Source organism: Diorhabda carinulata, chromosome 7, assembly GCF_026250575.1.
Source record: "Diorhabda carinulata isolate Delta chromosome 7, icDioCari1.1, whole genome shotgun sequence".
NCBI classification, from domain to species: Eukaryota; Metazoa; Arthropoda; class Insecta; order Coleoptera; family Chrysomelidae; genus Diorhabda; species Diorhabda carinulata.
Genome location: NC_079466.1, coordinates 15,387,473 through 15,411,561, shown reverse-complemented (window position 1 = coordinate 15,411,561; position 24,089 = coordinate 15,387,473). Strand labels below are relative to the sequence as shown.

Below are 24,089 nucleotides of genomic sequence, written 5' to 3'. Positions count from 1 at the left end.
GGAATCGAGAATGTTGGTAATTTCTGTGCATATCTCCACTCATTTTAGCAAAATGATTTGTTCAAAGTAATATCGTAGAAACGTTAACAATTTGAAAAATCTGCATCATATTAGACTAAAGTTTAAACTACCTCCAAACCGCCGGTTAACGCCATCTATAAAACGTGAAAAAGTCGATGTTTGTGGTTTAAACTGACATTTGAAGTTTAAATTTCACTTTGAAAATTGAGCTTTTTAGGTTCTTTAGGATCTTATTACAGGTTCTGTGGCGTAATCTGAGATTTGACATTTTAGTTATTTGTTCTATGAGTATAGAAAAATTGACAGTTATGTGACATGATATCGATTATAGTTGACGTTTAACAACAGTAATAAATTGTCTAAAATCATTTTTTTTTAAATTGTACACGACAATTAATATTTAAGTAAAGTTATTAGTTAATCAAAAAATTTATTGAATTGGTTGTAAAATTTTAAGTTTGGAAAATTATTCAAAATGGTAGGTACATTGGAATGTAGTGACACTGCTACAAAAATACTTTTACTCAGTATTTAACTAGACTAGGACTAGATCGAATCATGAATTTTTCATTATTGTAAACATATTTCAGTTTGAAGCTTGATTATGGAAAAATATCCGCTGAAAAGGGGTGGTGTAATTACACTTTCTTCTCCGTCTTATCAGTCAATGAACAAAAAGGTAAGTGATATTTGATATTATTGGATTAATGGATTAGAAAATGAGCTGATAAAACATCTGTAATATTGCAGAATAGTTGAGTGCTATTATTTTACATTGAATAATTATTTGTTATTCAATCATTATAATTTTTGCAATGATGGGTTAGATTATAACTATCATTATAATGAAAAATAAAATAGTATATTAATCTTTAACTAAACATAATTATTCCGAAAATATTGATAATCATTTTAATGATTGGTTGTATTATTATATTATGAAAGAGTTCCAAATATCAGTTCCAAAATAACATACATACATGTTTGCTAATTTTAATTAAATCTTTATAATGTTAGGATTTCTAGTAACTTGTAATTTTTGATCAGCATACAACATTTCACACCTTCTGGTGTAAATTGTCAAATATAGCAATATTTAATAGAAATAAGAAATTCTGTAACTGGGAATTAATTAATTGTATATTAAATTGGTAATTCAAGCTGACTAAAATTAATGCAATTGGTATGAATGAATTGGTATGATAGGAAAATAGGTAAAATAAAATGGGACAGAATCATATACAAATTTATAAGGGAAATGATCAATAAATATCCTAATAGAACTAAAAAAAAGTTTGAATCAACTAGTTTTTGAGGAGTAAAGCGACTTATTACAATTTTCTAAATCATCTTTAGAAAAATAAGGTTTCATTTCATTGTCAAGATGTCTAAAATAAGAAATTTTCATACCCGGAGAAAGTAAATTAAAGTTGTTTAATCTATGCCCCAAAAGCTCAGCTTGTTTCTTAGACAAAATCAAATCATGTACTAAATAGTTTCAATCACTTTGTATCAATAAATGCAGTTGGAATGAACCTCATATCGTTGATGCAAGGATCTGTTGTTAATGATTGATGAAGAGAAATATCTTATAATGCTTTGTTAATTTAGTTACAATGTCTAATCCCTCGTAAATCTTCAACAAAACTGTACAATAGGAGTAATCTCCTTTAAAAAACCTCATTTGCAGAGGTCGGCATAAGTCATGCAACAAAATTTCATTAAGAGGAAAAGTGCAATGTCAAAATGAAATTATTGAAAGGGATTTGAAAAAGGGTTTCTGTGAATTTTCAAATTGATCTTAACCTTTACTGCTAATGTTATTTTCTTGATAATTTCTGAAATCCATTAGAATAAGTTTATGGGCTTATTTTAGTCAATTGCAGCATTCAAATGTTGAAAATCTTGTGATGGACTTTAGGAGTGGTCGGCAAGCACAGAACATTCGTCTTGTCGGCAAAGTGCGGTTCCAGAGCCCTTTGTAGCCCTTTGGCTCCTTAAGTACGGCTGTCTCAAATATTTATGGAATGTCATTTCAAAAAAACATTATATTCCCCTCGATAGAATTGTGTCGATCCCAACAACAGGGGCAAAAATACGACTGACGTAAAAGAAAGGGTTTATTATTTTAAAAGAAAAAAATCACGAGATTCTTATTTACCAAAAAACGCTTTGTGTGCAGAAATTCCTGGAAGAAATTTGTAAAGTTATGTGATAAGGGATTAACATTATCAATTCCAAGAATTTTTATTTCATCTCATCTCATTTAAATCACATCTTAATTATAAAATACAATGGACAAGAAATCTAATTTTTTCGATGTTAGAAAAATTCCAATTCTTTTCGATGTTAATATTTGGTTCTTTGGCTAATAAGTTTGCCGACCATTGGTCTAGACCTACTACAATGGGAAAGCTTCAATAGCCTGACTATAGAAAGGCGTCGCACTGAAAAGGTTAATTAAAACATTTGCGGCAACTGAGAGGCATGCCAAGCTGTCTGAGAAGAGAATCAAATTCTTCTTCAATTACAATCGGAGGTCGGGAAGGGTGCGTGGACCTCTTGTAGAAACGCTATCATTGGAAAGGCCTCACAGAAAGAAATCACAGATTGTCAGGTCACATAACGTGCTGGCCACTCAACGAATCCTCGCCTGCCTATCCATTCTCCAAAATGTACTCCCGCACAGATAATCCGTAGTGCGGCGAAACTCCATACTCCGTAAAATGACGGATGTTCCGAGTGTTGATTCGTTGTTCATTTGTCCACGTAAAAGCATTTCCAGATAATTTTGGCCCGTCACGTGATCCACAAAAAAGTACAGATCCAGGAACTTGCCGCATGGATACCTGCTTATACACACACCCCAGGCAGGTTTAATTCTTGAGAATTCTGGTTGTTCCGGTTCAGCTTCTAGGTTACTTCATCCGATTACAAAATGGAATGCTGGAATTGCGGATAATTCTGACGGTATCTGACTCGCAAAAATCCAATCTGCGATCGAAATCATCCTCGTGAAGTACGTAGAGGAAACGCGGACGATAAACTCGATAGTGCATGCGTCGTAAAGAACGATCGGATATTTAAAGTTCTCCCCTGCAGATCGATTCGCTTGCTCAATTAACGCCAGTGCCACTGTTTCCATATTTTCGTTAGTTGTTACAGATACCGGTTGTTCAGAACGTGGCGCGTCGGCTACAGAGCCCGTTTTCAAGAATTTCTGGTACGTCTTCCAACTCTTTCTTGAAGCGTGATCTTGTATCCGTTATTCATTCTAAAAAACTCGGAAGAGCACGTGTTATCATGACATAGACACAACTGCCTGAAACACGAACATGCTTCGTTTTAACCTTTATCGACAGCGTTGCCAGACTATGCCAACTTCTATATTAGATGATTATCCAACGAGTAATACTTAAGTGTTTTAACACCATTTTTCAAGTATTGATGATTGAATACGGCCATTAGAAGTATTTTTATAAAATGTGACATAGGTATTTGTATTTGTATATAGTGATGTTTAATCTTCTTTATTAATCATATATTGTAGTATAATGGATTTTTTGATTAATCTTTTGGATCTCAATGTACATACATAAATTTGGAGCTATTTTTCTTTTGAAGATTTTGGGTTGGGCTGAATTATCTGTAGTTATAGAGGTCGCTCCTTTTAAAAACTGAACATTCGAAATAATAGACTACATAATCGAATAAAGTGAATGTATAAGTTGTAATTACACTATTGATTGTAAAAACCTTGGCATTCGTACACCTAACAACCTTGGAAAATGGACACAAGTGATAAAGCGGTCATCCTATTACGACAAGGCCAGAGTCATCGAAAAGTGGTCAGGGCGATGAACATGAGTCAGTCTGCTTTTTCCAGAGTTTACTGTAATTACTAAGAGACTGATACCTTTATTCGAAGACGCGGTTTCGAAAGAAAATGGTGCACATCCGAGAGACATAACCGATTCATTGTCACTACATTGCTGAGAAATCGGGTCCTCACACATATTCAAATCTAACAAGAGCCCATAGAAATACGAGGAGTGGCTGGACCGACAGAAAAAGACTTAAGTCAGCTAACCTGGATTCAACAGATCAGTTACTGTCCCCAAAATAACCCCAGCTCACTGAGCAGTCCGCCAGAGAACACGTTAATTGGTTTGACAAACAATTGGGGTCCATTCTCAGTTCAGACGAAAGCAGAGAATGCCTGCATGGTAGCAATGGAAGATGACAATTTTACAGAAGATCCGGGGAAAGATTCGCGTAGTGCGCATAAAAGAAAACGTGGCTTTTGGAGAAGGTTCCTGAGTGATTTAGACGTGCATTTTAATGGAAGCAAAAACTCACTGAAGAATAGGATAGCATAGAACTTATTAGATCTATAAACACGCGGTTGGGAGCTGTTATTATGGCCAGGGGAGGAAACATTTAATATATTTCAAATAAACTATTATTTTGACGAAGTTAAGCTTGTATCTTCCTGACTGTATGATATAATACTTTTTTATCGTGTATATAGTTTACTTTTCGTTTGATATTTTTTTACTACCAAAAAAATAATTCAATAATAACATAGATCACTCATTATAAAGCTAAGACCAATTTTTTTATGTTTTAAATGTGTCCCATTAATACCGATTGGCTAAAGACTGTACTGTACGAAGTTTTTTTTTAAATAACCTTTTTTAGCTATAATATTTTTTGTTTTGAAACTCTTATAACCCAATTTGATAAATTGCAGGTCGATTGACCTACTCTAGCCACCTCAAATATTAACCGTGCTATTATCCGAATCTCTTTTGACCAATATGGGATATCGATCGCCTCCCAACCGCGTTGCGCATCCTCTATATTTATTCTTTATGGTTTTATTCGCCGTTCCTTAGTTTTTTCACTTGTTGTCTATTGAAAGTGTATTAATAATATGTTTAAAAATGTTTGTGAATATTTTCTTATTATGTGTTAGCACGCAAACGGGCATAGTAGAGCTAAGTTCGTAGCTTCTTCCCCGGATGAAGATATGGTGGACATTCAGACATCTGTATCCGTAGGAGGCGGAGATTTTCATCATACAACTAGATTGGGGGACGAAGAGAATGACGGCTTGTCGCATTGTAAGTTTTATTTGTTATATCAAGTTGTGTGATAGTTGAATGTATGGTTTGGAGAAATCGCTTTTTAGGAGTAGCAAAAAAATCTCGGGACTGTACGTAAAACAGGGATTGACTGATTTATTATTACGGTATGAATATATTTTTGTAATGCTCGGAACAAGACTATAAAAATTGGTTCTCGTCATACGAAGCGCTATATAAAATGTTATGTATTTAAAACAAATTAGACATTAGATTTGAATTATTACTGCCATCGAACAGCATTGTACTTTCTCCTACGACCACTTATGAAAATGAAAAGTAGCTTATTTCACACATGTACTAAAAAATAACAAAACATACATTTATTGAAATGCTTCTTTTTCTTATGTTATATGTGGTCTCGAACGATAGAGAGAATACGCGAATACAATATGAATCTGACTGCGAAAGGCAAAAAGCAAAAGGCCAAATTTAAGAAGACTGAAGAAGTACACAATACGATTTTTCGAGGTTATGTTAGTGTTTACAATAAAAATTGAAAGTTTGTTGTGATTTGTGTTCAAATACATATTAGTTTTTTATAATATATTCTTAGGCTACCAACCACTCAACTAAGGTTTTTGCTCAATTATAAAAATGAAAAAAGCACCCAGCAAGTAGTGGGTACAAACAAAATAGGCAGAGTGCCAAAAATAGCAGCAAAGTTTTTAAATCTTCCGAATCCAGAACAATATACTGACCACACATTTAAGCGTTCTTTTGGTAGATGCAGGAGCAGATCTTACTGCATTAAAACGCCCCGGAGGATGGAAAACCTCTACCGTGGCTGAGCAGTACATACATGACTCTGCAACTAATAGATTAATGACTGCTAATAAAATAATGAATGCCATTTGCAACATTAAACAAAGAATTTGCTAATAGTAACATTGAATACAGTATTGAATAAAATGCTGAACAACAAACTGACACTGAACAACCCAAAAACAATGCAAGTTTGTGTACTTTATCTATACAGCAACAAAAGGCAATAAATACATATGTTAGGGATACCGCCAATAATGCATCATTACAAAATTCACTGCAATTTAGTAATTGTTATAATAACAACTTTACATTGAAGTTTTATAACGTCTCAGAAAAAAAGTAAAACAAAATCATTAATAATTATTTAGTTCAGTTAGGTATCTAATATAACATCTTACACAAATTCAAAAGTGGTAAAGCACCAGGAGATGATGCAATCACAGTGAACACACTAAAAGAGTTAGGAGGTCATATTGATCACACACTTGCAGAACTTCTAAACCTTAGCTTCGAGACATGAGTTGTCCCAAATAAATTAAAGGCAAAGGTAATATAAACTTACAAAGGGAAGTCTTTACATGATCCCAGCAATTTTAGACCCATTCCCCTTTTATCATCCATAGGTAAAGGTTCTTGAAACCTGTGCGAACAATCGTCTCATAAAAAACCTCAGTAGAATTGGCTATATTCACAGCTCGCAGTAGTGTTTTCGTCCAAAAAGCAGTACTACACCAGCAATTTTATCTTCGGAAACCAAAAACGTTGCACGGCGACAAATCTGGTGAGTAAGGCTGGTGTTCGAGCATTGGAGTGCGCTTACTGACCAAATACTGCTTCGCAGATAGCTCGTTATGGGCAGATGCGTTGTCCTGGTGTAAAATCTACGAGTTGTTCTTTTTCTTCGTTTTTTACGAACTCTTTATCGCAGTGTTGCCAAAACTGACAAATAGTAAGTTTGGTTGACAGTCTGACCCTTTGGAACCCATTCAGTCATCACAATACCGTTAATGTCGAAAAAAACGATCAACAATTTTAGGTGATTTATAATTTTCACTATATATAGGATGGCAATAAAATTAAATCAGTAAAATAAGTTTCAACCAAATAACAGATTATGAATCTATTTTGCTTGGCAGTGTATAATTCAAACTAATCCTTTGTATTTTTCTATTAACTATTCAAGTTTCTTTTAATTTTATCCAACTTTGTATCAAATTACTAAATTGAAATCCTCATAGTTGGCCCTACAAGTATATAGTAAATATATTTATATATATATATATATATATATATATATATATATATATATATATATTTGTATATAAATATTATTTTATATTATATATAAATATAACATGGTCGTTTCTGCTAATTCCAACGTTTAATTCACTCAATTGCAATATAAGAAACACTCCATTTATATTTGTAACATTAAGTGAAAGTGTAATTTAAACATTGTACTAAATATGTAACCATTCCACTTGAGTGCCTAATAAATATTTATGAATGGTTTTTATGTTCCAGATTCGGTTTCATATTCAGGAGTACATGGTAAATAATCAATTTATTTTGAAACTAATTCACATACAGTACAAGCTCAATAATTCGGATCTACAATAAATCCTTAACACATCTATTAAACGAATTAACTTAAGTAAGACAAATTATGAATACTCTCAGGAGTCTTGTCAGAGCATTACCGCCTTTTGGGACACCTGAAGGTGCTAAATTTAGCAGAGAATGCAACGTGTAGGCGCTGATTCTTCAGAGCATCATACCTGGGGGTGTATGAAATAAATATCTTTGGTGATTAGAGCCATCCCACCCCTGAACTGTCTGAAACGAGTGGGATTTATATATGTATAACCAGAGCATCCCCAATGCAACAGGGAAAAAAGGGGACACAATAGATTCTTTCTGTTGCAATGTAGATTATTTGGGGTATCTATACCTAGGAGATATTTTGTACAAGACTACATTTCATTGTTATGCTTCGAAAATACATAGACTCTTTTTAAAGCAGATTATTTTTATGGGGTTTTAGAGTCCCACTTACTAAAGTGTTAGTATTAGTCATTCAAGGTACTTGCTTTGATGCTCCAAGGCTTGCTCACCGAATCTGCAGATGTGGTTAGCTGCTGTGCCGTCGTTTTAAGGTGGTATTTGACTGGGTAGAAGATTGACCACTAGTTTCATAACAATTCTGGTCATCACAAGAAGTTCTCCACTGTATATGACTGTACAAGCTCAGCAATGCCTCCAAAAGTGTTATCCGGTCTCTACTCCATCGAAAATAATCAGAAGACAGTGTGTTTTCAATCATGCATGAATATTTGATCATGAAAAAGCTTTTTACAAATGCATTTACTCACAGTCGATCAGAACATGTTGATGATTCGGAGCAGTATTTGGTCATGTTTACAGGTAATAAATCAGATTTTTTGCGTCGATATGTTACAATGGATCTATCACTTCAATCCGGAATCAAAACGATCATCATCTGAGTGGACTACAGCCGGTGAACCATGTACGAAGCGTCCAAAGGCACAACAGTCAGCTGGCTTCAGTAGTTTTGGATGCTCATGGAATATTGTTCATTGACTATCTTCAAAATGGAGAGACAATCAATAGTGAATACTACATAGAGTTGTTGAATCGTTTGAATGCAAAAATCAAGGAAAAACGTCGAAGAAAAAACCACTGTTTCGCCAAAACAATGCATCGATTCACAAGTCGATGGCAACGATGGTTAAATTGAACTAATTACATTTCGAATTGTTTCATCATCCACCGTATAGTCTAGATCTGGCTCTCAGTGACTAATGATTTAAAAAAATTACTCGGTGGTAAGAAATTCAGCTCAAATGAAGAAGCAATTGATGAAACTGAAGCCTATTTTGGTACAAAAGACAAATCCTTCTACAAGTAAGGCATCGAGAAGTTGGAGAAGCGTTGCAATGATTGCATTGATGTTGAAGGAAATTACATTGGGAATAAAATCGATTTTTGACAAAAAATGTGTCACACGACTTATTGAATGATGTGTTATATAATTTTGTACTTATTTTTTATTAAAAAATTCTTGTTTTTATTTGTTTCGCAATAGAATGTTTTCTCTTATCAATAAAGAAATATCAAAAAAAAAATCCAAAATACTAAATGATTATTTTGGTTTTAATTAGTTCGGATTATTGAGGTTGCGCTTCATTTTTTTATTTCAATGCATTTCTTACTTAATTTCAATTTTTTATCTTCAGTTCCTATGTATCTACTAAAAGTTGTATCTTTTCATACTAGATCATTGATACTGCACAATTCCTTGATTTTTTATTAATTAGATTTATTTGTTTCCTTTTCTTCACCACACAACCCAGTTTTCTGCTATATTTTACTTAGTAAAATACGGGAGTTGCTACTTAAGTTTTGAGATAGACAATTAAAAACAAATATTTATAATTGGATATGCCTTAATTGTTTTCCAAAATGCAATCTATTGAGATCAATACACTTTTGCGTGCGTTTGAACCAATTATCGAAGCATTTTTCCCATTCCTATTGAGGATCAACATCAACCGCTTCTTCAGGTGTAGAAAAACGTTGACCTCGTAGTTTATTTTTGATCTGGAGGAATAAGAAGAAATCTTTGGCGGTCAAACAAGGACTGTACTGCGGATAAATTCGAAGCTTTGACTGTTTGAACAGTTCTGGCAAACAAATGCTGGTGTACCATCCAAAATTAATCGTTTCACGCTGCTCTGATGGAACGGTCTCCAGTTTTCCGAACACAAAACAGGCGATCATCTGCTTCAAAGTGCTTTGTGCGCGAACAACTTTGGTTGAATTTGATTCGTCTAGAAAGACCTATACAGTCGATTGTTACGATCTTATAGACGTCTTTTGGAGCACAGCGACTGAATTTTTTCAGCATTTCTTTGCTCCCATCGATACACCCTTTTTTGAGCGATCTTGTAGGATCAGTTTACGTACAGTATCGATGTTTCTTTCTGACACAACAGTCTATTTTGGACAAAATTCATCCTGTAGTGAAGTGTGATTACAATTGAATTCGGGAAATCAACGAATCACTATGGCTCGAGATGGTGCTTCATCACTAGTGGCGGTTCTCGAATTTTATTGGTGGGGAATGGATAGATTGTACGGGGAAAAATTTTTGAGAAAAGACCGCTGAGTTACTGTATTTGTGCGTACTGGATAGTGCGCGTTCATTTCAATGAAACTAGATAAACGGAGCGGACACAAAAATCAAAATATCATCCAATTTTGATTGATTTCAGGCAAAGTAAATGTAACTGAGACATTATACAGATTATTAATGAAGAAGTAGCTTCAAACTAATTATATATGTAAAAAATTTACGTTCTTACAGAAAATTTTGCACACATCCCATAGATCCGCCACTGCTCTTTACCAAAAGTCGAAGCGAGTTAATCGGCATAATGCTGTTGGTTTAATCCACGTCACCTTCACGAAATTCATCCTGTAGTACGACCACGATTAAATTAGGAAAATCAACGAAACACGGTGACTCAAAATGGTGCTTCATCACCAAAAATCGAAACGAGTTGATGGGCATCCTCCTGCTGGTTTAATCCACGTCGAAAATCGTAGAAAATTATACTACGCGATGTAATTCCAGTTTTTGTCCAAGATTAATGTTTTAAGTATCTCGCACTCATATGACATCACGTTCTGAGCATGTCCACCATTAAGATTGTTACACTAAGAGATGTCAATGTCAGATTTTACATATCCACATCAGTGTTGCCATATCTCAAAATTTAAGTAGCAACCCTCGGTTATTATGAAATTGTTTAAAAGTTTTAATGACCAAAAATAAACGTTAATGTTTTTAGAAACCGCCGATATTCCTGGAATTGGACAATATGAAGATTTTCACACAATTGATTGGCAACGGGATATTGCCAGAGATCGTATGCGACATAGGTATGTGATGTTTATTGAAATAAAAAAGTTTTTACAAGTTATTCCATTACTTTTTCGTTGATATTATATAGATAACAGTGTTAAAAGAAAAATTATCATTTTCTACCAATAATATATTGAAGACAGTACCCAGTTTTCAAATACTATTCTTGATTTTTTTACTACAATTGTTTTTTTCCATTGTGAATATGTTTAAGTAATTCAATTAGGTACGTATTGAACTATTGCTGATAGGTTAATCTGGTAGAAGTACACAGAGGTATCACGAGAAAGCAAATTATTTGGTAAAATGGGGGCTAAGTCTTCTTTCACTGGACCAGAATCGTTATACTTCCTAGGGGGTGATCACTTGAGAAGTCGAACTTGAAAACACATGAAGCACTCTAATGGAAGTCTATATCTGCACCAGATATTCCCCAAAAGCTGGTCTGATTAGTACATCGACTTAAATAGGAACATTTTACATTCTCAGAGTTCTAAACATGATGAGAAAATAAAAATGAAAGACATATGCTACTACAGGTTTTGTGGCCGTCTCACATAACATGAAGCACTATAACGGGAGTCTAAATCTGCACCAGATACTCACCAAAAACTGGTCTTATTAGTACATCGACTTAAATAGGAACATTTCACTTTCTCAGAGTTCTAAATGGGATGAGTAAATAAAAATGAAAAACAACTGCTACTGCAGGTTTTTTTACCGTCTGAAATAACAGCATCTATTAAATGAGATTATACGAAGAGCTGTAGCATACATATCCAGTCTAGTACTAGCAAAGGGATGACAAACGAGATCTTCAAACTCGCAGTACATGTAGAAATCCCTTACATTTCAATCTATCCATCTACGGCTTATTACTTTATAATATTATTCTTTTTCTTTTTTTAGGCACATTGTTAAAAAGAAGCAAGATTCAATATGGAACCTGTTAGAGGGGGTGCACGATGCTTGGTCGGGTTGGTTGTGCGTATTATTAGTAGGATTATTTACTGGCGCTATAGCCGGTGTTATAGATATAGGTGCTAGTTGGATGACAGATTTAAAATTTGGTATATGTCCGCAGGCGTTCTGGTTAAATCAGGAACAATGTTGTTGGTCATCGAATGAAACTAGTTTTGAAGCCAAGAATTGCTCGCAGGTAAAAACATTATTACAGGGCTTTTCGTGAGGTCCTTAGAAGTTCCTTTTTGATTTTGGTTCCCTAAATGTCTCTTTTTTGCAAATTGGTTCCTAAATTTTGCATCAAAGATTGTATGATTTTTATATATATATTTACCACATTGTCAGATACTTTAATTTGACGATGGTGCTCAGAAACACTTTTTTTTCAATTGTTTATGACTGCCAAATGAAATTAAACATAGTTATATAATTGGAATTGGAAATTATCACATTTAGCTACTTTTTTTTTGAAAAACAATCGTCCGTTACTCATCGTGTCAGTACAAATATATGCGTTAGTACACTTTTTACTAACACTTCCCTTTATCTCAATTCCCAAGAAAATGTGTGTAATATACCAATATTAGGCAGTTTCAATCTGAAGTAAAGAACACCATGATTGAAACCTGGGACTTGCTACTGCCCTCCAGTAATTGGCAAATGATATTCCAAACTATATACAAATTTGGTGAATATATTGATTAATGACAGTAGTGACTTTATTTCGATGGGACACTTTCCCCCTATTTTTTGACAAAAACGGCGAGAATTGTCAAATTGGCAAGGTTTAGGTTAGGTTGAAAATGCAAGGCCTCACACATCTTTGGCAACTCATGGGAAACTATTGGAGCTTGGCTGGGAAGTGATGCCACATCCACCATACAGCCCTGATCTGGCAATATCTGATTAACATTTATTTCGAATTTTGAATGGTCAAACTTTCACAAATGATGATGACTTTCAATCGCACTTGGTTCAGTTTTTTGCTAATAAGGACGTCTCATGTTTTTTTCACATAGTACATAATAACGCTAAAATTGAATTTATTCCATACATATTGTACCGCATTGTATAAAAAAATTTTCATTTATATATTATTGATATCTATGAGTAAAATTATAGGTCCCTGAATGTCCTTTTTTTCATGTTTTGTCCCTAAAGTCTCTTTTTTTTGAAAAAGCTACGTGCTAAAAGACCTGCTATTAATATTCAACTCTATTGCTAATAAGAATAAAAAATCCTTGAACATGAAGTTTATCTTTGACTCTACGATTAACCCACTATCGCTTTTACCAGGTATTTAAATTTTAAACCTAACCTAACCAATATCGCTTTTACCAGGTATTTAAATTTTGAACCTAACCTATCTAATATCGCTTTTACCAGGTAGATAAATTTCAAACGTTGTTACCAGGTAGATAAATTTCAAACGTTGAACTACAACGAGAATTTTATTGTTTTAGTGGCAGACATGGGCTGAGCTCTTAGGCCAAACAAGAGCCGGTGCAGGTGCCTATATTATTTCATATTTATTTTATATAATATGGGCTCTTCTATTTGCTGCCCTATCAGCTTCCTTGGTGCGTATGTTCGCCCCTTACGCATGTGGATCTGGTATACCAGAGGTAAGTTGTTGGTACCATTAAATGATTGCTAATAATTTTCATTAATGTTTCACAACATTTGTTAATAATTAGAAGATCGATTTATAAATGAAAATTACAATAGTGATCTGTCGGAATCTCATTTCAAACAGACTTTCATTTAAGCGTAAACTGTAGTACTCAAACGGTTTGATTCAAATATCAAATATGTGGCATATAATAATTTTATTTTTATATTTTATTAGCCTATTTTCACTAACAGTTACTATATCGTGTGTAAACAATACATATAAGTGGAAGCACTTTCTAAAATATCCTTTCCCGGGTATAAACATTTGTTATTTCTACCCCTGGAACTATTTCAAGGGATACATCCCAGAATTATTTTAGTCTGTTAGCTAACCAACCAACGATTTGTTTTTATTTTTGTCTTTTTGTTAGATTATGTTTTATCAGTATGAGGAAAATAATATGTTGACTTTTTATTTCATTTTTCTTTTTCTTTTTTCTCCAAAGAAAGTTTACTAAAATCAATTTTCAAAATAGCATTATGAAAGTACAGTAGGCAGAAATTTTTGCCCATTATATAATGATCTAAGCAATTGCCAGTAGGGATCAGGAAGGACCTTATTAAGTTTGATTTTTGAGCCTCTATGCCATACCTTATCAAAAAATTGGGATAAATCTAGGAAGGGAGCAGAGCAGTACCTTTTGGAGATTAGATCTTCTTTAATTTGGTTGTATATGGGCATCGATTGCTATACCAACTAAATGAGAAAACAGTGATTTTGTTTACTGCACAGATGTGCATAAGACTATTTTCCTTATATTTTAAAATTATTATTATCATGTTATTAATAATTATTATTGTTTATATTATTGTCCTTCCTAGTATGGTTGTGAGTTGAGGACTCGAAATAAAACTGTCCAAAGAGTTTTTTAAAATGCCAACGTTTCGATTTTTTTATTTGATCTTTATCAAGGCTAAAAATATATGGTACATCATAACTCAAACGTGATGAAGATAATCAAGTGAACAAAAAATTTTGAAATTAGATGAGAAACAATAATCAGTGTATCGATATAAATATCTATCCATGTATATAGGACACACTGTATATAAGACAAACTATATAACATAAACAAATTAGAACATTGTTGTTATAATATAACATAATTTTATTTTGAGTCCTCAACCCACAACACTATTCGAAATCATATTAATAAATAATCTGTCATTATTTATTATCTTAATATGAATATTGATAGGCATATATTTAGGATTATGTTACTTGAATTTTATTTTTCAAATAAGATGCGACAAAACGTTTACAATGAATCTCTTCTACAATCCTTATTACCAACACTAACTGTTATCGAATAAAAAAAAAAGAAAATAATGAAAATAACAAGTTTCATGAAAATTCATCACGTTTCTCTTTTTTTGCATCTCCTTGATGTAGTATTCCTTTTTTGATAGATTTATATGAATCGAAACTTTCATTTTTCAGATCAAGACTATTTTAAGTGGATTTATAATAAGGGGGTATCTTGGAAAATGGACACTTATAATAAAATGTGTCGGTTTGATACTTTCAGTATCAGCTGGTTTGAGTTTAGGTAAAGAAGGACCGATGGTACACATAGCATGTGCTATAGGTGAGTATTATATATATGACTCTAGTTTTTATCAGAAAACGTTTACAATGAATAAAAATAAAAAAAATGCTTTAAGACATTAGTTACCACAGCAGTTCACTATTTCCTTTTTATATAGACTTATATCCTTATAGGAAAATAAAAAAAATGCTTTAAGACATTAGTTACCACAGCAGTTCACTATTTCCTTTTTATATAGACTTATATCCTTATAGGTAATATTTTCTCTTATCTATTTCCGAAGTATGGAAGGAATGAAGCAAAGAAAAGAGAAATTTTATCGGCTTCAGCAGCAGCTGGCGTCTCAGTTGCTTTCGGAGCCCCAATTGGTGGAGTTTTGTTCAGTCTTGAAGAGGTAATTGATATTGTTTTAATTTAATTTTTTAAATATAATTAAATTTGCTATTGGTACATATGAAATTGTTATAAAATTTAATATTGTAGGTGAGTTATTATTTTCCTCTAAAGACACTCTGGAGATCATTTTTCTGTGCTTTGATAGCTGCTTTCGTCTTAAGATCAATAAATCCATTTGGAAATGAACATTCCGTCCTATTTTATGTGGAATACAACAAGCCTTGGATATTTTTTGAGTTGATTCCATTTATTGGCCTGGGTATTATCGGGGTAAGTAGATTATTTCAAAAATAAAAACAATGTAATTTTCATTTTTTCGTTTCAGGGATTAATTGCAACGATATTCATCAAAGCGAATATATATTGGTGTAAATATAGGAAATCTTCGAAATTGGGACAGTATCCTGTAACAGAAGTACTTTTAGTTACTGTTATGACAGCCATAATTGCTTATCCGAATCCTTACACAAGAATGAATACCAGTCAACTAATTTACCTTTTGTTTAGCCAGTGTGGAATTGCAAATTCAGATGACTTGTGGTAAGAATATCTTGAATTAGTGAAAGTTTATCCCAAATCTACCTTGTTATTTTCGCATTTCTATAATCTGGTAAACTACATCTTTCAAAGTAGTCCTAATTCAATAATAACACGTCCACTGCTGTGTCTGTACTTTCTGGAGCAGTCTGGAAAGTTAATTTTTTGAATTGTTTTCAGTGGAATCAAAAAATTCTTTTCAACAGCCTGTTTGTCATTGAGTAGGTGTCATTTGAGCGGAAAGTCTTAAGGAGTTATGTCAAGTCTGTTAGTCTGTTAGCAAAGCATCTCTATAATCTGGAGTGTGACATCTTCCAAAGTAGTCCCCATTTGATAATGTATCTAAAATATGGCGACAAAAACATGAAGAAACAAAAAAGGGTCTTTACAACTTTTTCTGCCAAAGATTTTTTAGCTTTATTACTAGCCAATAAGCGACAAATTCGTCTTTGTATTTAATCTTACTGAAATTATCTTCCCTTGTACAATTCTTAATGATGGGTTCCTTATCTACGTTTGTAAGTCAATTATGGTTTTACAAAATGAGAATAACTGATAATATTTTCACTATTCGATGACTGATTATTCTTTTGCACTTGTAATCAGGTGCTTCGCCGCAGTTTTTGCTACTCTTAACCGTCATTGATTTTTTATATTTATATGATTTAATTGGTTATTAATTTTTAGTGATTACAATCGTAACTTTACTGATGTCAATTCGGCTATAGAGATTGCAGCTGCAGGTCCTGGAGTTCATAGGGCGGTATGGTTACTTATTTTAGCTCTTATCCTCAAGTTAATCATGACCATCTTTACCTTTGGTATGAAGGTGCCTTGCGGTCTTTTTATTCCTTCTTTGTGTTTGGGAGCTATTGTTGGCCGTATTGTAGGAATCGGTAAGTACAATATTTATTTTTTATCTATATACAACTGTAAGTAATATTTGATGTCTATTGAAGGTATGGAACAATTAGCGTATAACTATCCTAAAATTTGGCTGTTCAGTGGTGAATGTTCGACGGGAGACGATTGCATTACACCTGGTCTTTACGCTATGGTGGGAGCTGCAGCGGTATTAGGAGGTGTTACTAGAATGACTATTTCGCTTGTTGTTATAATGTTCGAATTAACGGGCGGAGTAAGGTACATTGTTCCTTTGATGGCGGCCGCTATGGCAAGTAAATGGGTAGGCGATGCGTTAGGTAGACAAGGTATCTATGATGCGCACATAGCTTTAAACGGATATCCATTTTTGGATTCGAAAGATGAATTCCAACATACTTCGTTGGCAGCTGATGTCATGCAACCTAAGTAAGTTTAGATTTTTGCACGATGAAACTCATATAACAAAACTGAAAGGGTGTGTCGAAATTAACAAGCTTTTAATCTTAAGGCCAGAAATTCCAACATTTTTTTTCCTTTTTCAAAATATTACTAGTTTTATTTGATACATATTCCCAACTCATTAAAAAATCATATCTAACTTTGAAAGTTCAAGTACGCTCCTGTTGTAAAGCTTTCCGTGGACACCTGACGGTGCCCAGGACAACTTTGGGAATCACTGCTTTAGGTCGTTACTTTTTTATCAAATTATAACGTACAAAGGATTTATGAAATAAAGTATGAGGCAAACGGCCATTTGTTGACATAAATTTAATCTGTTGTTGAAACTTTCCATAATCACTCTGCATAACATGGCTGAATTCCGTTGATGCAGAATTTAATTCGTTAACTTCCGTTAACCCCATAAGAAGAAATCCGATAGTATTAAAACACAATTCGAGGGTCCAATTTTGAAACAAGAGAGAAGTAAATTTCTCGTGCAGTCATTGAACATTGAATTGTATACATTAACAATTACTGCTGTATCAGATTCAATTTGAAAAAAGAATAGTCCAATAATACCCCCAGTTCAAAATCTGCACCAATAATTGATAAATTGTGGATGTACATGTTTTGCGATAAACCATTTTGGCGATTGACTAACCCAAAATGAAAATGTTCTTCATTGCTTAGGATTATTTCATTTGAAAGTTTCTACACGATTTTTTTCTCAATTTGTGGTTATTAGGCTTCAGATGTTTTGTTGATGGGAGTTGAAGCTAGATGTTTTAAAATTGATTTTGAAAATAATGCATTGTTAGTATTTTCAAAAGAGTATAAGTTAAATAATCAACAGTTTTAATTTAAAGTATTAAGAGGGTTAGTCGCAGTTTTGCTTTTGTAACTTTGAGTTTTCTTAACCAAATAAAACATTATTTTCATAGATGAAACACGATTATAATATTAAAAATTTTAAAAATATTAAACTCGATAGGTATGCAAACTTGTAATGTTGCTTATGTTTTAGGAGAAATGAAACATTGAGCGTTCTTACTCAAGATTCAATGACTGTCGATGATGTAGAAATTTTATTAAAAGAGACTGAACATAAAGGGTATCCCGTTGTAGTATCCAGAGAGTCTCAATACCTAGTAGGTTTTGTAGTTAGAAGAGATCTTAATTTAGCAATAGGTAAGTAATTTATTTTTTAATAATGCCTTATTTTGATATTGATAATCAAATCAACTGTTGTATTATACAAACAGAAATTCAAAAAATGTATTATTTTCATAGATAAACCCTTCAGTTCATAAAAATATGTCAATAATTAATTTTTTTTCAATTTTAATATTTAAAGCTAAACAATGTGATTCGCACGTTTTAAAAGTTCTCATTGATTCAGATTAATATTCTTTTATTTTTCTTTTAAATCTCCATACCTAAGAGAGGGAGAGAGAGGTTCGTTAGGTTTTTTGGATGGACTGAAGGAATTTTTCATGTTGAGGAAGGGATCTATTGGGTTTGGCCCTGATATAGGAATTACTCCTCTGCAGGTGGTTCTCCACATCTTAAAACCTATTCCTAGAAGTGTTTTTATATAACAATTGAAATTTATAACAATTAGTACTATTTATATTTATTCAAATATATAATCTTTCATTACAGCCAATGCGAAAAGAATGGTCGATGGTATTTGCGGTCAATCCTTGGTATTATTTACCCAGGGTAATACCCCGCAAACTTTGGGACCTCCACCTCTGAAATTGAAGAAAATACTGGATATGGCGCCAATAACCATAACTGATCAGACACCTATGGAGACTGTTGTAGATATGTTTAGAAAATTAGGTCTAAGGCAAACACTCGTTACACATAACGGGTAAGTATTGTATTAACATTAAATAATTATTTTTCATTGCTCTATAAATTTAGTTGTACTCTGTTTCTTCAAAGAACTATGAGACTTTCATTTAACTTGTGAGGTAGGATGGGACAGTTCTTGTTTACATTCGGCAGGTTCCGTGCAGTAGCAATGTCGAAATTTCTGCTAGTGATTAAAATCTTATCAAGAATTCATGAGATGAACTTAAGAGACATGTTCGGGCTAGAAGTCCGGCATCAGCCACGAAATCGGACCTCAAAACGGCGCTCACTGAAGGATTGGGTATCATAGAACAAGATCAAGTTTCGAGAGTCTTTCCATCTCAAACAGCCTTCACATTCATTTCTGTCTCTACCGTTCATCTTCTTCCATGTATTTTTCAGTTTCCAAAACCATTATGTCAATATCTTTGTATTGCGGGGATTTCCAGAACTTGGGCAGAAACATTTAATATACCGTTCGCATCTAAATTAAAAGTAACTTCAATTTTTGGAACTACTCGAAGCTCAGAAGGAATGCCAGAAGGTTCCTATCATATTATTGTCTTTTGTCATGGCTCTTTCACCTGCGAATACTGGAATTGTAACTGCTGGTTGATTATCTGGTCAGCAGGAATGTAATGACATAAGTTGTTGAGTATTGTTACAATTACTTGGGTGTTAAGTGGTTCTGACTAGAAGAGGGTTCATACGGGATTTACATTCCCCTCCAAACATAAATTGAGGGCTCTAGACGTTTTTTTTATCTGTTGTAAATTTTATTTTTATATTACTACTCTCTACCAGGCGATTAGCATGTGATAATTTTATTTCCTTGTTATTAAAAACATATCAATAAAATTATATGACCCATAACAGTTTTCTACAAAGATAATTTTCAAGTAAATAAATTCACGCGGTTTTTATGTGATACTGTTATGTAAACATAAAAATTGACATTTGTTGGGTTCATTAGAATAAAACTCCACTTATGCCACTTATATTTGGGTTATCTGTAAATAAGTCTGATAATTTTTGTTTTATTTATTTAATTAATTTGAAACAGCTGGAGTATGAGTGTTCAATGTTTTTGTGTAATGTACCATATATCGCAGAAATAATATGATGCTAGTACACATTTCTACAATTTACATTGTAGAAAGTTATATTTATACTGATCACACTGTTTACTTATACTTGTTGCTTACCAGAAGCTTTTCCCCTTACATTATCTTGCTGCGATCGAGTAAATCCTTTTTATTTGCTATATATCATGTCCAATTTTGTTTCCTTCTGTTAGAATTATTCCTCCAATTCTTCTATCAATTTCAATTTTTTTTTTTAATAAAAATCTTTGATATGAAAATTATGTAGGCGCTTTTTGGGGAACAATTACAATCAAAATTGTCAAATCTTCTATTTATTCGTTTTTACATTTTGTTTTTTTATATTTAAATAAACTGTTTCTATCAACAAATCTCGTGGTACTTTGATTAATTTAATATTCAAATATTTTATTTTTATTTTTTTTGGTTGCCAATTTCTTATTATTTTATATTTCCTGTCTATTTGCTTGACTTTTATATTATTTTTTATTAGTTATTGTTATAATTATTATTAAGTGTAGAGCTGGTATTACTTACCCATCCTGGTTACAAGTATCAAAAGGATTTTACTCTTTTTGTGTATAGGTCCTGGATTACAAGTTTTACCTGCTTTTGATCCAATAACCTAGTATGCTATAACCCAGGTATTTGTAGGTATGGTCCATTGTATTTACGATAACTCCATTGGGTAGTTGCACATTTCCGTTAATGACAATGTCTTTCTTCAGATGTATCGTCTTGTACTTAATCCAAACTCCATATGTATATATCAGTGGAGAATCTATGTGTATCGATGAGGTGTTTCGACGCTCTTTTGCTGCGAATAGCTCGATGTCATCCTTGTAGAGAAGATGGGAGATGGTACAGTTGGTGTTTCTATTAGCTCTGATATTGAAACCATACATCGTATCTATTAACATGGTGGATAGGGGATTTATTGCAAGGCAAAACCACTAAGGAGCCACCCTGGTATATTTATCTACGAATGGGTATTTCCTCAGAACTGATGAAGTATGCACCGATTTGCATATGTAGGTTCGTTCGCCATCCCATCATCATTGTTGAAAGGAATCTTACAATAGTTGGGTGGTTCAGTGCTTGCCGAAGTATCACAGAGTCCACAAGAAGTTGTTGTTTACACCCTTGGTAATCTCTTCTGTAATCTTTCTGTTCCTCTGCTAAGATATTATTTTTTATTTTCCTTGACGTGCCTATAAATTCTGTAAGTATTCTATATAAAGTGTGAAAGCACGTATTAGGTCTGTACTGAGTGGGATCATTCGCCTGGGAGCAAATGAGTGGAACTTAGTGCTAGAAACTTTGGGATATCGTCTGGGTTATGTAGGACATGGGTAAAATGTTTTGCTTGCTTGGTGGTATGTTGGATTAAGTCAATAATTTCCTGTGGTACAAAATCAACAAACTGTTTAACGTTACTATTGAGGTTTTTGAAGGAGATTACATTGATGAATAAAAACGTTTCCGAACACTGCCCGATCTAATTATTATAAAATATTTTTCAAAATCGTCCATGAAATGACTGCGTAAAAGATTATTCAAAATTAATTTTTCGTTTTTTCAGACGATTACTTGGAGTGATAACGAAAAAAGATGTGTTGAGGCACATCAAACAGATGGACAATGAAGATCCGAACTCTGTCCTCTTCAACTAATTTTTAAAGTTTATTTTCCCCGTGTACAATTAGTTTCTTTATGTATACTATATTGATTAACATAACATTTAAGTTTAACTAAATAATATCCACATTATACAAGATATTTATTATTTTTGTAATTATACACACCACACAATTGTCTTCCCTATTATAAATATTTTGTTTATTTAAATATATATGAAATAGAATGTTTCAAATAAATTTGACGGTTTTAAAATATTCCATTACTATAAATTTTGTTGTAGCTCCTTTTCTTGGTTTTCGAACATTCATAATTTTGATAATTATTGCAAACTTAATTGTGATGTAGATTGCCACGTGTTGTAGATAAGCGTAAAAAACTATAACTAGAAAATATCAATACAAAGTGTTTCAAGTCCCTTTACCTCAATATTTTGTCACTGATTTTTCTTCGTATTTCGAATTTTAATAAATCTTTTGCTTTTTAGTATTTCTAACATTCTATTTGGTAATTTTATAAATTATGATGAAAAGTACTTGCAAATATGTATATTTATGTAATTATGTGGTTTCTAGATAATGCTCAGAATAATATATGTAATAAAATACATTTTTATATCCAGTTGTTGTTTTATTTAAAACTTGTTACACATTAAATGAAAAACAATTCTCTCCAATTATATATATAACTTTCGAAAAGTCGTTTTTAAAAAACTTTATCGATACAAAAAAACATAGTTTACTTTATTTTACTTAAATTTGGTGATTTATATATTTGATTGTTTAAAAACTAATTTTGGCAAACTTATTGATTTTCCTTCTTTTATTTGTGTATTAGTTGAAAAAATCTCGTTTTCTATTTGGATATTTCAATTTCTTGGAACTCTAATAATTTATCGATATTTTTGAATAACGGTCTGAAGTACATTTGGATAACACCTTAGTTTCTAAATTTGAAATTACTAAAATATCACTATTTGTCACTTGCTCTATAATAGTTTCCTGAAGATTCACATCACTAACGAAACAGTTTGTAGGAGAGTGTCCATTTAACAGTTCTGTAGTACAATTGTCTGAGTTTAAATTTTTCTTCCAAAATGGGACATCAAAATTATTTCTTTTGGATTTTTGGCCATATATTTTTCTATTCATTTTTTCTGTATACTTTCCAATACACGTCATGATCATTATAAATAGCGTATGTTTCAATTAATTTTTCACATATATTTATGAATTTGTTTAAATTATTAATATCTTCATCATATGGTTTGATATTCCCAAGTTTTAATTTAAATAAATCCCAGTTAAGGGTTTTTGGATTTGCCATTGCCATTTTTGGTAAATCTGGATTGTGTTTTACCTCATTCATATTTAATTTATCAAATGTACTTAATAAATTATTTAAATCGTTCTTACAAGTAATTAATATTCAAATATTATAATGATCTCTTCCTTTCTCAACTGATTGTTAAGGATAGAATAAAAAAGGACAAATTGCAAAAGTAAGGAGACTAGGCACCTCGAAAAAAAAACGTTGATGTTCGCGCTTCTGTATTAAAATGCTTGCAAAAATTTTTTGGTGCACATCATCCTTTTAGGGGGTAAAATAAGTTATGTTAAGGTCAGGGAAACAATTTTTTTAAGGAGTGATTGGAAAAAAAATTATTTTCCATTTTAAACATAATTTTAGTTTACTGTTTCATGATTTCTTTATAAGATAAATACACCAGTTATTAACAGTGTTCCAATAATTGACACCTGAAGGTTAAAGAAGCTAACTCCACTTAATAAATATGATATTTGGTAATACTGTACCACTGTATGAAACAAACCGGCTGATAACTGCCTGTCATTTCAAAATGTGAAAAGTTTCGTTACCCATGTGAAAATTTGAGAGATTAGTAAAAGTAAATGAATCAGATATTATTTTTTAATAAGTTGGAATTTCTGGAACTGTTGGTGATATTCATACTGCTTGCACCTACACTCACGATTACACTGTCTGACGTGAGTTTCGATAACCAAGTTATCGTATTCAGAGACAAAAGTTCTTGGTACCGATGAATCCAAGTTTGAGTTATTCAGTTCAAAACGTTCGACGCAGTGCCCAAGAAAACATGATGCTAGACTGTGTAGTCCCAACGATGGTTCAGTTATGG

At 32.6% G+C, this 24,089-nt stretch overlaps 1 protein-coding gene across 1 annotated transcript; it reads left to right on the top strand.

The window, feature by feature from the left end:
• The first annotated feature begins 262 nt into the window (after positions 1-262).
• Positions 263-22,552, top strand: LOC130896301 (H(+)/Cl(-) exchange transporter 5). The gene is made up of 16 exons (XM_057804298.1): positions 263-499; positions 612-700; positions 5,000-5,147; positions 7,461-7,487; positions 10,811-10,901; positions 11,794-12,043; positions 13,311-13,472; positions 14,963-15,110; positions 15,326-15,465; positions 15,555-15,737; positions 15,793-16,007; positions 16,692-16,900; positions 16,964-17,315; positions 18,355-18,518; positions 18,993-19,206; positions 21,876-22,552. The coding sequence occupies exons 2-16, from the start codon at positions 626-628 to the stop codon at positions 21,964-21,966; spliced, it is 2,469 nt and encodes an 822-aa protein (XP_057660281.1). The 5' UTR covers positions 263-499; positions 612-625; the 3' UTR covers positions 21,967-22,552.
• Positions 22,553-24,089: the final 1,537 nt, after the last annotated feature.

What these genes read in the sequence shown, in the direction of transcription:
- LOC130896301 (XM_057804298.1), top strand. Translation starts at nt 626, where the DNA reads ATGGAAAAATATCCGCTGAAAAGGGGTGGTGTAATTACACTTTCTTCT. An exon ending in TGGCCGTATTGTAGGAATCG is followed by an intron (nt 16,901 to 16,963) that starts GTAAGTACAATA and finishes TGTCTATTGAAG; the next exon opens with GTATGGAACAATTAGCGTAT. An exon ending in GCTGATGTCATGCAACCTAA is followed by an intron (nt 17,316 to 18,354) that starts GTAAGTTTAGAT and finishes CTTATGTTTTAG; the next exon opens with GAGAAATGAAACATTGAGCG.